A 13562-nucleotide genomic window follows, 5' to 3' on the forward strand; every position below is an offset into this window, starting at 1 on the left:
ACTAATTATGCCACCGAGCAGCCTGTCAACAGTCATCCCGTTGTAGAAATGAGGACGTAGAAGGCACGCCCAGCTGTCGGTCCAACGGCCACTTGTCTGCCAGGCCCGTCCTGTATACTACTCTGTTATACTTGTCTGCCAGGCCCGTATACTACTCTGTTATAGTGGGCGAGCTCCAGTTTGCTTGTCTCCTGAGCCATGTAGCTCTAGGCAAGCATTTTGATTCTCACAATCTAGAAGCAAGAATTTCCAAGAAGAATAAAGATTTCTGAGAACAGTGGCACTCTGAATCCAGAAACCACAGGTTTCCTCTCTCATGTGTTATTTTTAATTTTTTAAAGCAAGGTCTCATCACTACATAACTCTGGCTGCCCTAACCCACTCTGTAGACCAGGCTGACCTTGAACGTACAGAGATCCACCTGCCTCTGCCTCCCAAGTGCTGGGATTAAAGGTGTGTGATACCACACCTGGCATTTTTTAAAATTATGTGTATGTCCTTGCATGTGAGTATGTGCATGTGGGTGTCCTTGAAAGTCAGAAGCTTCAGATCTCCTGGAGCTGGAGGTAAAGGCTGCTGTGAGGAGCTAGGAATCAAACTCAGGTCCTCTGGAAGAGCAGCGAGTGCTCTTAACCACTGAGCCATCTCTCCAGCCCCTTCTCTCTCCTCCCACTTTAAGACCAAGTGCCACTCCATAGTCCAAACTGGTCTAAAATTCACTATGTATGTATTCCAAGCTGGAATAACTCATAGATAATTTGTGCCTCTATCTTCTGAGTGCTGGGATTACAAGTGTACAATACCATATGTGGCCTCTCTACAGTTCTGATTTAGGGGAGGGTTGTTGGAGAATGACGGAGATAATACCAGCCAACCTGAGGCAGTTACCATGGTTCCCTGTTTCAGTGCTAGTCACAGGGAACTCCACATAGACACATATTCAAGAGGCTGCATTGGCAAGGTATGTTTACAGCCAGCTATTGACCAGTAATGAGTATGCGGTCAGTGCGAACTTGAACAGGCCCAGTACCTATTGTGGAGTAGTTTCTAGAATAAGGGCCCTTGTTAGTTCAGAGCACACAGGTTGATTTTACATAGGTGCCTTCTTCCAGTATGTACCCATGACCTTTCAAATCCAGAGTCTCAGGCAAGACGGCAAATGCCTACTTTCAAAGAACTGGGGCTTTGTAATCTCAGTTCGTAAGTGGAACCTGGTCTCCAGTTTGGCATTTATGAAACATGCTTCATAATAAAACTTTTAATAACAATGGCGTTTGCTCCATGGTACTCACTGTAATTAGTTTTCTCACAATGCTATCTACTGGCGTAAGAACTCTGAAGACACATTTCATGTAGCCACAGAGTTACAGATTGAATTAGACTCTATGGTGCTATGCACATTTCAGGAGTTCAGATGGGTTTTTATTTCAGTTGGCAATCTGTACAAGTTCACAGTGTATTTATCACCAGACTCAGTGACTCAGAGATGCAGAGATAGGAGGACCAAACCTAACATGTAGCACTCTGTAGCTACATGCTGGTCATTTTACGGTGCCCTGCAGACAGAAGCCTTTAGAGCGACTTCAGATGGAAATCAGGCAGGCATAGGGGAGGGAGGGGGAGGGAGATACATGCACATGTGTGTACACAATTACATCTGGATATAAGTGTGTGTGTGTGTGTGTGTGTGTGTGTGTGTGTGTGTGTATGCTACTAGCATGCCCTGCCTGCAGAAGCCAGAAGAGGGTGTTAGACCCTCTGTATCTGCAGTTACAGGCAATTGTGGGCAGCCTTCTGTGGGTGCTGGAACTAAACCCCAGCTTCTCTGAGGGAGCAGCCAGTGCTCTGAACCCTCCAGCCATCTCTCCAGCCTGAGGAACCGTATTTGACATAGTGCCCGACCCTAGACTCTGCATACCAAGAGCTCCTCGTGGGGGACGGTGCTTTTATACCCATGCTTCAAGAAACAGGGAAACGGATACAGACTTTCAGCCCGAATCTGCCAGAGACTTACATCTCAGCGTCAGGGTTGCTCTTGACAGCAATGAAGAAATGAAGAAAAGGTGTTAAATGTGTGGTGTCAATCAGGCACCCTCCCCTGCCCCTGAAGACTTCCAATTCTCCCAAACTCTGTACAGATTTCTTTATTACGCAAATCAGAAAGTCATTCCTAAGCCCATACAGCTGACAAAGAAACTCAACGGAGGGGCTGGGAGACAGCTCAGCTGGGAAAGTGTTTGTTCTAGTCCCAGAATCTACTGAGAAAGCTTGGCTTGGTAGCATATGCCTGTAATCCCAGAGTTGTGAAGGTGGAGACAGCCAGCCAAACCTCACTAGCGAGATCTGGATCCATCCCAGTGAGACCAGGACTCTAAAAGCAAGGTGGGAGACACACTTTTGCTGTGACCTTCCTCTAAGAGACAGGGCCATTGATGGCCCAGGTGGGTCTCACACTGTCCTGCTGAGCAGGTAACCATGCTGCATCCACCCGACCACCGGCAGAAGCAGTCCTTACTGACCCTTTAGGTCCTCAACCGTCCCCGAGCTCCCTCAGAAGTCCTCTGTGAGAGATGCTCACTTGCCTTTCAGAGAGAGAGAGTGTGTGTGTACACTCACCCACATACCATACCATGCAAGACCCACGTGTTAAGGTCAGAGGACAACTTTTAGTAGTGGGTTCTCTCCTCTATCTAGTGGTCCTAGTGATGGAACTCAGATCAGCAGGCTTGGCAGCAAGCACCTTTGCCTGCTCTGCCATCTTGCTGGCCCCTCATTTGCCCTTGAATAAGACACCAAGGAACGGGACCATGTGCCAGGGCTGGGCCTTCTGTATCCGACCCTGTCCTCCAGGGTTCTGTTTCTTCTTGACGACTGGTGCTCGACTACTCCCAGAGCCGAAGGGGAAGCTGGAACCACGACTCCTAAACAAAGACTGTTTTTATGGGCCTGAGTCATCTTTTCATATAAGCCTTTTGCTTTCCCAGAACATTCAAGGGACCAGGGTGTGGACGCTACTGGTCCAGCCTCATGCTGGCTGGTTGTCAGCGAGCCAGGAGGTGTGGGGCCTTCTCCACTTCTCAACCGATGCTGCACTGTGGCCTGCCTCTCCTCCATTAACGTTCACTGGCCAAGATGGCATGTCTGCATGGAGTGATAACGTCTCTCTAGCTGCAGTCCTTTTGCTCACTCCGTCTCCCTCCAGAGTTCACAGAGGGATGCTACTATGGACCGGTGACTCCTGCCTGTCTCAGAAAAATGTTCGTTTCATTGGACAAATATTTAGCGAGGATCATTACAAGTATTTCCCTGGGCACTGTCCGTAGGCCTTGTTACACCAGAACTTGGGAAATGATGTGGTCTTAGCAGACCACATCGTGTGATTTTCCCTCATGTGCATGTGTGTGGAAGCCTGAGGCTGGTGTGAGGAGCCTTCCTCTATCACTCTCCACCATGTCCATTGAGGCAGAGCTCAGATGTGGCTACAGGGTCCCCGATGTCTGAGCATCCTGAACATTACAATCATGGCTATGTAGCCATGCTCCAATGACGTTTACATGGGTTCTGGGGACCCAAACTCTGGTCCTCACACTTGCAGGGCAAGCACTTTAACCTCTGAGCCCCCTCCCCAGTCCCTGATATCTGATTTTGTCTTTTTCCCAAACACAGCATTGACATGGTTTGGAGCATTCCAGAAACAAAAGGGGCTTTCCAAATCACTGAAATCATCTGTCCCACTTTCCAGTTCAGCAGGGAACAAGGTCCTAGCTGTAAGGCTGGCATTTCCCATGATTCCTGTCTGTTCTACTCATGTGGACAGCATGGCTTGGTGACACTGGGCAAGCCTCCTTCTGGGGCTGCAGCCAGTGAAACTGAGCATCCTTTTGCAGTTCTAAGACTTCCTGGTTCTCACTCATCTTATATTGTTCTCAAATACTGCTGGAATTCATGGTCAAGCTTTCATTGTAAGCATGACATCATCCCAACTAGACTATGTCCTGTGAGTGGTGGGGGAAGGGGGAGGCAGACACCACTTAGCATCTTGACTGCTGACACCCACACACACTGCTGTTTAAACGTTAAGGGGGAAATTAGGGACTTTTTGGCTTCCTGAGTCGCCCTCTGCAGAGGGTCTTTGTCTCTGCATGTCTGGTGCATGTGTGTGTCTCCTCATTCTCAATACATGCTTTCTTCAACCGCATAAGACAATTACATGATGTGCGTGAGTGTTTTGCCGGTATGTTTGTACGTGTACCATGTTTGTGCCCGATGCTTGAGGAGGCCAGAGGAGGGCACTGCATCCCCTGAGCCTGGAGTTAGAGACAGCTGTGAGTCACCGAGGGAGTTCAGGGAACCTAACCCAGTCCTCTGCAATAGCAGCCCGTGCTCTCACCTACTGAGCTGCCTCTCCAGCCCATACACTGGTGTTTATGTGGTAGCATTTAATTGCTTTCAGTTGACTAAACCGTAGGAGGCTGTTTTGTCCTTCTTTTTTTCCTTTCTCTCTCATTTGATGCATTCATTTTTAAAAGATAGACTGACTGACTTTATTTTGTTTTTTTTGAGATCGGGTCTCTCTGTCTAGCGTTGGCTGTCCTGGAATTCACTCTGTAGATCAGGCTGGCCTCGAACTCAGAGATCTGCCTGCCTCTGTTCCCCGCCTCCCCATCCCCACCCCAAGTGCTGAGATTAAAGGTGTGTGCCACCACTCTTGGCTATAAAATATTTAGTGTGTGTACATGTGAAAGCAGGTGTCACAGAAGTCTAGGAGAGGAAACTGATCCCGTGGAGACGGAGGTTCCGTGCAGTTGTGAGCCCTCCGCATTTGGGTCTTGGGAGCCAAACTCAGGTCCTCTATAGTCCAGGTTAGCCATGAATTATGTAACCAAACAACCCAAACCTTCTGATTTTTCTTGTCACCACCTGAGAGCTGGCACGACAAGTGAGTGCCACCACACCCAGGTTTATGCAGTGCTGGGATTCAAACTCAGGGCTTTGTGCATGCTAGACAGGCAGTCCACCACCTGAGCCACATTTTCAGCTTCCGCCTTAGGTCTCAGGGATAGAATATGAAGGTGAGCCTGGACTGTCTCTACTAAAGGACATCGACGCCCATAGCAGATGCTGATACAGGGACTGGAATCATCCACACTCACTCAGTGGCTCTTCAGTGGCTTCATGTTACTACCTACAGGTCAAAGTGCCCCTTGCTCATGCCACGAAATCCCAGAACCCCTCCACCTTTCTGAGGTGTATTACTGTGGCAGGGGCAGGTCCTTGTGCTCACCAATAAGCACTAGTGGAACTAAGAACATTAAACACACAGGGCTATGTTTTTAAAAGAAGGGATGACTAACTTGTTACCCACCCAGAAGGCTGGGAAGAGACGTGGTGAATAGCCCGGTGACCTTTGTGCTATCTGTGTGGCAGAAAGGATACTGGATTCTTCCCCATATCCTTATCATGAGCTGGTCAATCTACAGAACCTTTTTTTATGGGCAATGTCCCATGTGGTCAATCTGTAGAGCCCATCTTCATGGAACTTGTTACATGTGCTTTACAAAGTTTGTTACACAGAACTGAGTTAATTGTCACCAGGAGAGTTTTCACTAAACTGTGCTGTGCTTAGCTATGCTAAAAAACTACTTAGGTCAGACTCCCGAAGTTTGAACTGACGCTGGCTCCTGCGTCGTGTTGAGCTGAACCACTGTCTTGCCCCCTGCACATTGTTGCTCTACTGGCCATAGGGGCTGCAGAGACCCCCCCATGTTATGTTCTCAGGCCAATGACACCTGTGACATGAAAGGCTCAGAGGAGGTGAGGACACCTTCCTATAAGTCAGCCAAGCCAAGAGTGGGCCCTCCTGCCTGCTTAGAAATACGAAGCAATTACATCTTTTACTAAAGGAAGGGTTACAGCCCGAACCGGGGGATGCCTTCCTTCTGCCTACTCCCAGGGATCAAGTCCTAAGTCTCACAGGTGAGCAGGGACTCTGCCACTTTTCCTAGTTGCTGTCCGGGAAAGCTGAAACACACCAGTCACTACTAGCCCAGGGGCAGAGTGGGGGCAGAGGCAGAGGAGCCAAGCGAGTACATCACTCACCATGCAGTCATCAATGATCTCCGCCAGGCGTGTCCGGTGTCTCCTCCCTAACCGCATTATCTTCTTCCAAGTGTAGTAGTACTCCACGCACTGAGCCACTGTCTTGGACTTCACCTGCCAAGAAAGCGCACCTGCGATTAGCTCCAGCACTAGATGGTAGGCAAGCTTTGTGGAACATATAATTCTGTAATAGGTAGAGGCATGCCCATCTCTGAGAGTTCAAGGCTAACCTGGTCCACAGACTGAGTTCCAGGCCAGCCAGGACTAGACTACATGGTGAGAGTCTTTCTTAGATAACGAAGACAAAACCAAAACAAAACAGCAGGAACTATTCTTTCCATTTTTTTTTTTTTTACCCTGGACAGTTGCAACACAAGTAGGTTCTCCTAATCATTTCTTTAAAAAAAAATTGTAACATTTATTCATTTGTATTTTCTTTTCTTTTTTTCTCAAGACAGGGTTTCTCTGTATAACAGCCCTAACTGTCCTGGAAGTTGCTTTGTAGACCATGTTGGTCTCAAACTCACTGAGATCCGCCTGCCTCTGCCTCCCGCGTGCTGGGATTAAAGGTGTGTGCCACCACCGCCCAGCTCATGTGTATTTTCTTGAGTGTGTCCACACATGTGTGGAGGTCAGAGGACAACTTGTGGGACACCTCTCACCATGTGAGTCCTGGGGATTGAACTCATGTTGTTGGGCTTGGCAGCAAGCTCCTCGAGCCATCTAACTGACCCCGTATTATCCATTTACCTTAGGTCTCATTCCAGAAATCTTTATGCAGATGATAACAACAGCACAAATGCATATTCTTCCTTCCACCATGTTTTCCTCACAAGAGGAAGTGAGCACTCCATAAACTCTGTTCTGTGACGTCACAACCTCTGCCTCCGTGACACAGCTTGGAGGCCTATAGAGCGGTCTGCAGACCTCTCTTTCTTTCCTTTTTATTTTTTATTTTATTTATTTTTATTTTTTTATTTTTTTGGTTTTTCAAGACAGGGTTTCTCTGTGGCTTTGGAGACTGTCCTGGAACTCACCCTGTAGACCTGGCTGGTCTTGAACTGACAGAGATCCACCAGCCTCTGCCTCCCAAGTGCTGGGATTAAAGGCGTGGGCCACCAATGCCCAGCTCAGCCATCTCTCTTTTTTTTTTTTTTTTTACGACACAGGGTTTCTCTGTATTGTTTTGGAGGCTGTCGGTCCAGCCTGGCCTTGAACTCAAGAGATCCTCCTGCCTCTGCCTCCCGAGTGCTGGGATTAAAGGCGTGCGCCTCCACCACCTGGCTCAGCCATCTCTTTCTATGCTGCAAAATAAATGCTTTTCCATTTAAAAGGCTGAAGTGCTCAACCGTCTTGATGACTCTCAAAACCTATTTATGATGTAGGTGTCGTGCACACCTGTAATCCCAGCATTTGTAAATGGGGCCAAGGGATCAGAAGTTCAAGTTCAGACTTAGCTACATAGCCAGTTCCAGGTTAGCCTGGGCTATGAGAGACCCTGTCTCAAAACCAACCCAAACCTATTTATGAACGAGTCCTCAGCAACAGACTAAGCACTGTAGGTGCAAGAGCCTCCCTAACGCAGGGGCCAGCTGTGCCCTGTGAGCCCCAAAGAAGCGAGGTATCTCTTACCCAAGATGCTTCAGGCCAGTGATAGCACATGCCTGTAATCCCAGTTCTCAGGGGGTGCAGGCAGGAGGACCAGGCATCATCCTTGGATACATACTGAGTAGGGAGACAGCCCGGGATACAGGAGCTGACTCAGTGGGTAAAAGTGTGTGCTGTCAAGCCCAAGTTTAGTCCTTGGGACCCACGTGGTGGGAGGAGAGAACTCACTGCTACAAGCTGTCCTCTGGCCTCAACTCTTCATAAACAACATAACTAAATACACACACACACATGCACGCACACAGGACCAGGAGCTTCAGGCTTGGATTTACACACTGCACAACCTTTCCTGGCTGCAGTTTCTCACTTGAAAATCAGCTGCTCTAAACCCTCAGAGCATTCCGGATTTTAGGTCTTCCATTAGGGATGCTCAACCTGCACATATGTTTTGGAGTGAAGCCCTCCTTGGCTTAGTTCATAGACCTCTATGCTCAGGTGGGGTTCCGTCACCCTGGTATGGAGATGGAAGGGGTTACACAGCCACCTACTCGATGAGACGAGGGCACCAGAAGTGTTGCTTGCCTTCTTCAGTGTCTGCCTGCCGCTTGGAATCACTACGCGTGCTCCCCGCCTGAGGGACGAGATGCTGTCCCAAAGAGCCCTTGGGTAAAAAATGGCGCTGGCTTGTAAACACTGCACAGCAACTAGTTATGGCACCCACGGCAGGGTCCTTAAGAACTGAGGTGCAGGCAGAGAGCTACAGTTCCAGTGTGGCTTGTCCCCAGGGTCAGGTGTGACACCTCTAAGAAGCGGGGCTTGTCAGGATTGACAGCACTTGGGAAGTAGAAGCAGGTAAATCTCTGTGAGTTCTAGGCCAGCCTGGTCTACAGAGTGAGAAGTTGCTAAAATGGGGCTGGGGCCTCTCAGTAAAGGTCAGTAGGTCTCGAGGGATACTACCCTGGGAAGCAGTAGGTGTGTGTGTGTGTGTGTGTGTGTATGTGTGTGTGTGTGAGAGAGAGGGGGGGGAGGGAGGGAGGGACAGACAGAGACAGGAGGATGCCAGGTGTTCCACTCTGGTGCTCGCTGCCTTGTTTCTTTAAGACATGGTCTCTTGGTGAACCTGGAGCCCACTCAGCATTCAGCAGACTCCACTGACCTTCCTGTCTCTGCCTCCAAAACAGTGGGGTTACAGGTACATGCATAGCCATTAGGTATCAAATGGTGGCCTCTTTTCTTTATAAAGCTATTGAAATACTTTGAAACATTTTGGATTTTTTTTTTTGTCTAAACCACTCTCAGCCAATTAAAGCCTATGAAATTTGTTTTCTATTAAACTATGAGTTCCTCTGTGGGTGTCTTATCTCTTCTTTTTATTTTCCCTTTTGAATCTAGGGCCTCATGAATGGTAGAAAGGCATTCTGTTACTGAGCTATATTGTAATCCTGGAAGGTTCCTTCTGTCTGTATTCTATAAAATGCTATATAGTTATCACTCCCCTCTTTTGGGGGGGCATTGCTGTTGTTTTTGAGACAGTATCTCACTATGTAGCCCAAGATGGCCTGTAGCTTGCCATGTAGACCAGGTTGGCACTGAATGCAACAGAGACCCACCTACCTCTGCCTCCAGAGTACTGAGATTAAAGGTGTGTGCCACCATGCTTGGCAATTATTATTATTATTTTTTGTCATTCCTATCATGACTATGGGATCTGACTCCAGAAATCCTGACACTAGGTAAGGGAAGGCCACATACTCCCTACCTCTACAATGTCCTGGGAAAATGCCATCAGAAATTCGATCACTTGCCTAGATACACAGTAAACTATGAGGTTGGGACTCAGCTCCAATTCTAATTGTTCTGAAAGAATTGCACATCTGACACATATCCGTTAAAACAGAAACCCAGGGGCTGAGGAGGAAGAGTGGCTAGTAAGATGCTTTACTTGTAAGCAAGAGGACCCAAGTTCAATCCCAAGGGCCCACACAAGAGACAGGCATGGTGGAGCACACTGATAAGCACAGCCTGGGGAGGGGCAGTCAGCGTAGCCTGCTCAGTGGCTGAGAGCACTGGCTGCTCTTGCAGGGGACCCAGCTCGATGCTCAGCGCCCACATAGTGGCTCACAACTCTCCGGAATTCTAGTTCCAGGAGATCCGTTACCTTCTTCCTGACTCTGTGGGCACCAGACATACATGCAGTGTCCATATATACATGCAGACAAACTTTCATACACATACAATAAAAATAAACCAGTAAGAAGAGAAAGTATCTCCGGGCAGTGGTGGCACACGCCTTTAATCCCAGCACTTGGGAGGCAGATGCAGGAGGATCTCTGTGAGTGTGAGACCAGCCTGGTCTACAAGAGCTAGTTCCAGGACAGGCTCCAAAGCCACAGAGAAACCCTGTCTTGGGGGGGGGGGAGAAGCGAAAGTATCTGAGGAACAATATCCAAGGTTAGCCCCTGACCTCAACATACTTGCACATATGTGTGCATACACACATGTGAACACACACACACACAGAAACCTTAATACTGCAGAGTCTTAATAATCTGTGTACTTTACCTATCACCCCCATCACCCCACCCCAGCTCCATCACCTCCTTCACCCCACCCCAGCTCCATCACCTCCTCACCCCACCCCAGCTCCATCACCTCCTCACCCCACCCCAGCTCCATGCCACCCCTGTAGTGACCACCATCATTCTCCATGACGGTGGAAGACAGGCCTTTCGTGAGAATGTTATAAAAGCAATAAACGAAAACATATCACTAAGGTGATGTCCAGAACCTCAAAGTTCCTTTCAAATGAGCAGTAGGAAAAGAGGCTTACCATCTTCTGTACAAAAATAAAGTCCTTGCTGTAAGTGGCCAATGCTTTATTAAACAGTTTTCTTTCTAGAGATGTCCACTTGTCAGAACCTGGAACAAAACAGAACTTTCATTAGGGACCGTGCTCTCTCTGTCTGTGTCTCTGTCTCTCTGTGTGTCTCTGTCTCTCTTTCTCCAGAGTAAAAGTCTAGTATGGTGGTGGTACATGTCCACCATCCCACAACTCAGGAGGAGGAAGAGGTGGCAGGAGATTGAGGAGTTCCACCCTAGCCTGGGCTATATAGCGAATATAAGGCTAACCTGTGCTACGTGAGATTCTGTCCCCAAACAAGAAAAATAAAAAGAGCAGAACCCAGTTCTCTGAACATTCACTTGGTCTAAGTCAAGATCCAACTGTCTAGAAAAAGGGGCAATAAATATGAAATTCATGTTTGAATGAAAAGCTAGTGTAGAGCTTTGAACAGTGCCTGTAACCCCAGCAGGAGGAAGCGGGAGGGCCAAGAGCCCAATGCCAGCCTGGGCTACACAGTAAAGCCTTGCTTTAAAAAAAAAACAAAAAACAAAAAACAGCAGTCAGTAGTTAGAAGTCCTGATTCTGATTCAACACTCAGCAAGTCACTCAACTCAACACTTCAAGTTTGTAATCAATGAGTGGCAACAACTAGAACTGCCCCCATTAGTAATTAGATTTTTGTGAAGGCTAGAAACAATCCCATATGGGCCAGGTGGTGATGGCACACGCCTTTAATCCCAGTACTCAGGAGGCAGAGGTAGGTGGATCTCTGTGAGTTCGAGGCTAGCCTGGTCTACAGAGTGAGTTTCAGGACAGCCAGGACTACACAGAGAACCTTGTCTCAAAAGAACCAAACCAAACCCAAACAAAAGACCCATACAAAGGGCCCCAGCTTGACAGCTGGGAGAATGAGCACTCATTGGTGTAGCATATCTATAGCTTTCACCTAATTATTATTTTATGAGCGTAAGCAATTCTCAGGGTGTGGTTAGGTTCACTGTCTTCACCCTTACAAAGGCCAAAGGCCGCGGTATTCAAGATGACAGTTACAACCATGTTGGTAAATGAGCTTTTAAGTGGGACACAGAAGGAATATTGCATTCAGGTTAGGGCCAGGGCAGCAGGAAAGGCCATGAGGTAGAAAAAAATATCAGATTTGAGTTTTATAGGTAACACATAAGTCAGTGAGGCAAGAAAGAGATAGTAGGGGCTTCTAGGGCAGAAAGTCAAGTGCAAACTCATGGACAAAAATAGACTTCGTCCACTCATTCACTTAACAAGTGTGTTTATTAGGTGTGTGCTATGCAAGGCCTGGGAAAAGAGCTATCAGGGCCTGCGGGATGGCTCAGAACATACGGGAGCTTGCTGTGAAAACAGGGCGACCCGAGTTCAAATTCCCAGCACTCATGTTAAAGCATGTGTGTCCCACACAATCCTATGCTGGAGGCAGAGCCAGGTGGATTCTGCAATGTCACTGGCCGATACAGTAAGCCTCAGGTTCAGAAAGAGACCTTGTCCCAAACGATAGGGGGGAGAGGGATGCAGGAAGATACCCTGTCCTTTTATGACTTTTGCATGTCCCATGCATGAAACACACGCACACAGGCGTGCACACACACTCTAAAGGAAGCTGCCATTTAGAATGTTCGCTATGTCTCGGGTGTGAAGTACTTTGTATCTTTTAGTCATTGGGTTTCACTAACAACCTTGTAATGCTCATCACTGACCTGTCCTACTTTACAGATGAGGAAACGGGTCTTTCTAGCATGGTTTGGGTCTAGGTTTCAGGAGAGGGGAAGAACATTAGGCTGAAGAGATGAGTGGCGACAGTTAGCAGATTTTCAGGCTGTTGGGACAAAAGTGCTTGTCTTGCTGTTCAAACTTGACCAATGGTTTTTCCTTCGTTGCACAATAGGATTTGCTGGGAGACTGACTTCACAATGGAGACTGGTTTACTCAGAGTGAGAGAATAAGCCCACATGGCGGGCAGGAGGCCTGCTGTGGTTTGGATGGGTTTAAGTGTGTACTTGTCTCAGAGAAAGGCTAGCAAGGAAAGCTTCTTGTTACATGTACTCCTAGCATTAGGCTATTATTGTGGTCCCTGGGGTGCTGGTGTTGAGGGGTGATCTTTGAGAGGTGGGGCCTAGCCACCTCCACAGTCAGTTCCCTCTTAGTTTGCAAAGAGGGCACCACCTGTATACGGTAAGGCAGTCCTTACCAGAGGGCGCCACCTGTATACCGTAAGGCAGTCCTTACCAGAGGACACCTAACCACTGAACCCCAAGCATTTCATTACAGCCACAGAAAACACAGGGCTCTTGGTTCTGGGTGCACTAGGGAAGGTTCAGTCACCATGTTGGTTATACAGAAGACAACACTGTTCCTTTGGCTCCCAAATTCTCTCCATCTTTGATTCCTGGATGGCACATGGCTAGCCTGGAACTCACTATGAAGACCAAGCTGGCCTCCTACAGAAGTCTGCCTCCGCCTCCACCTCCAAGGTGCTGGAATTACAGGTATGTGCCACCACACCTGACCCCCATAGCATCTTTACTCCTAGCTAGGGCAGGGAGGTCCAAGGTTTCCATTCTACTCTGGCCAGCTGCTAGGCCTTAAGCACAGGCAATCTGTATAGTGTTTCCATTTAAGCATATGCAAGATCAGTGAATGCAGAGCAGCTGCTCTGGGTGGGCAGCCATCCTAGGACTGTTGAGGAAGCCTGCGGCTTAGTGATGTAGGTGCAGGTGTCTGAAATAAACATCCTGCCCACATAAATCTTTGGTGGGTCTCCCAGCCGAGAGCTCTGGCTCTAGACTGAACGGGTCATAGTCCGGCTGGCTGGTTCAAGCCTCTGAAAGCGGAGTAGCCACTCATTTCCTTTTGTTTGCAAGGTTGCATTTTTACAGTTTTGAAGGGAATGCTGTGGAGAAGCATCTGCAAAGCCTGACTTCATGGTCCGTGCAGACCACAGCTGGGGTGAAGGGACCTGAACATGTGTGAAGGGAGGCGGGAA

The 13562-nt window shown here is 48.2% G+C and overlaps 1 protein-coding gene and 1 long non-coding RNA gene across 20 annotated transcripts in view; one reads left to right on the forward strand and one right to left on the reverse strand.

The window, feature by feature from the left end:
- Positions 1-13562, forward strand: part of LOC110341300 — a 39590-nt gene that overhangs the window by 16092 nt on the left and 9936 nt on the right. The gene's annotated exons all lie outside the window — the stretch shown is intronic.
- The window catches only part of Trerf1 (transcriptional regulating factor 1), a 223987-nt gene that overhangs the window by 8046 nt on the left and 202379 nt on the right, over positions 1-13562 (reverse strand). For all 19 annotated transcript variants that reach the window (XM_040729488.1, XM_013115116.3, XM_040729487.1 and 16 more), the window contains 2 exons: positions 10538-10626; positions 6100-6213 (listed from right to left, as the gene is read on the reverse strand). In XM_040729488.1, coding sequence (XP_040585422.1) covers positions 6100-6213; positions 10538-10626 — 203 coding nt within the window. The remainder of the gene's footprint in view (positions 1-6099; positions 6214-10537; positions 10627-13562) is intronic.

This window comes from Mesocricetus auratus, unplaced genomic scaffold (genome assembly GCF_017639785.1).
Source record: "Mesocricetus auratus isolate SY011 unplaced genomic scaffold, BCM_Maur_2.0 Super-Scaffold_100021, whole genome shotgun sequence".
Lineage (NCBI taxonomy): Eukaryota > Metazoa > Chordata > Mammalia > Rodentia > Cricetidae > Mesocricetus > Mesocricetus auratus.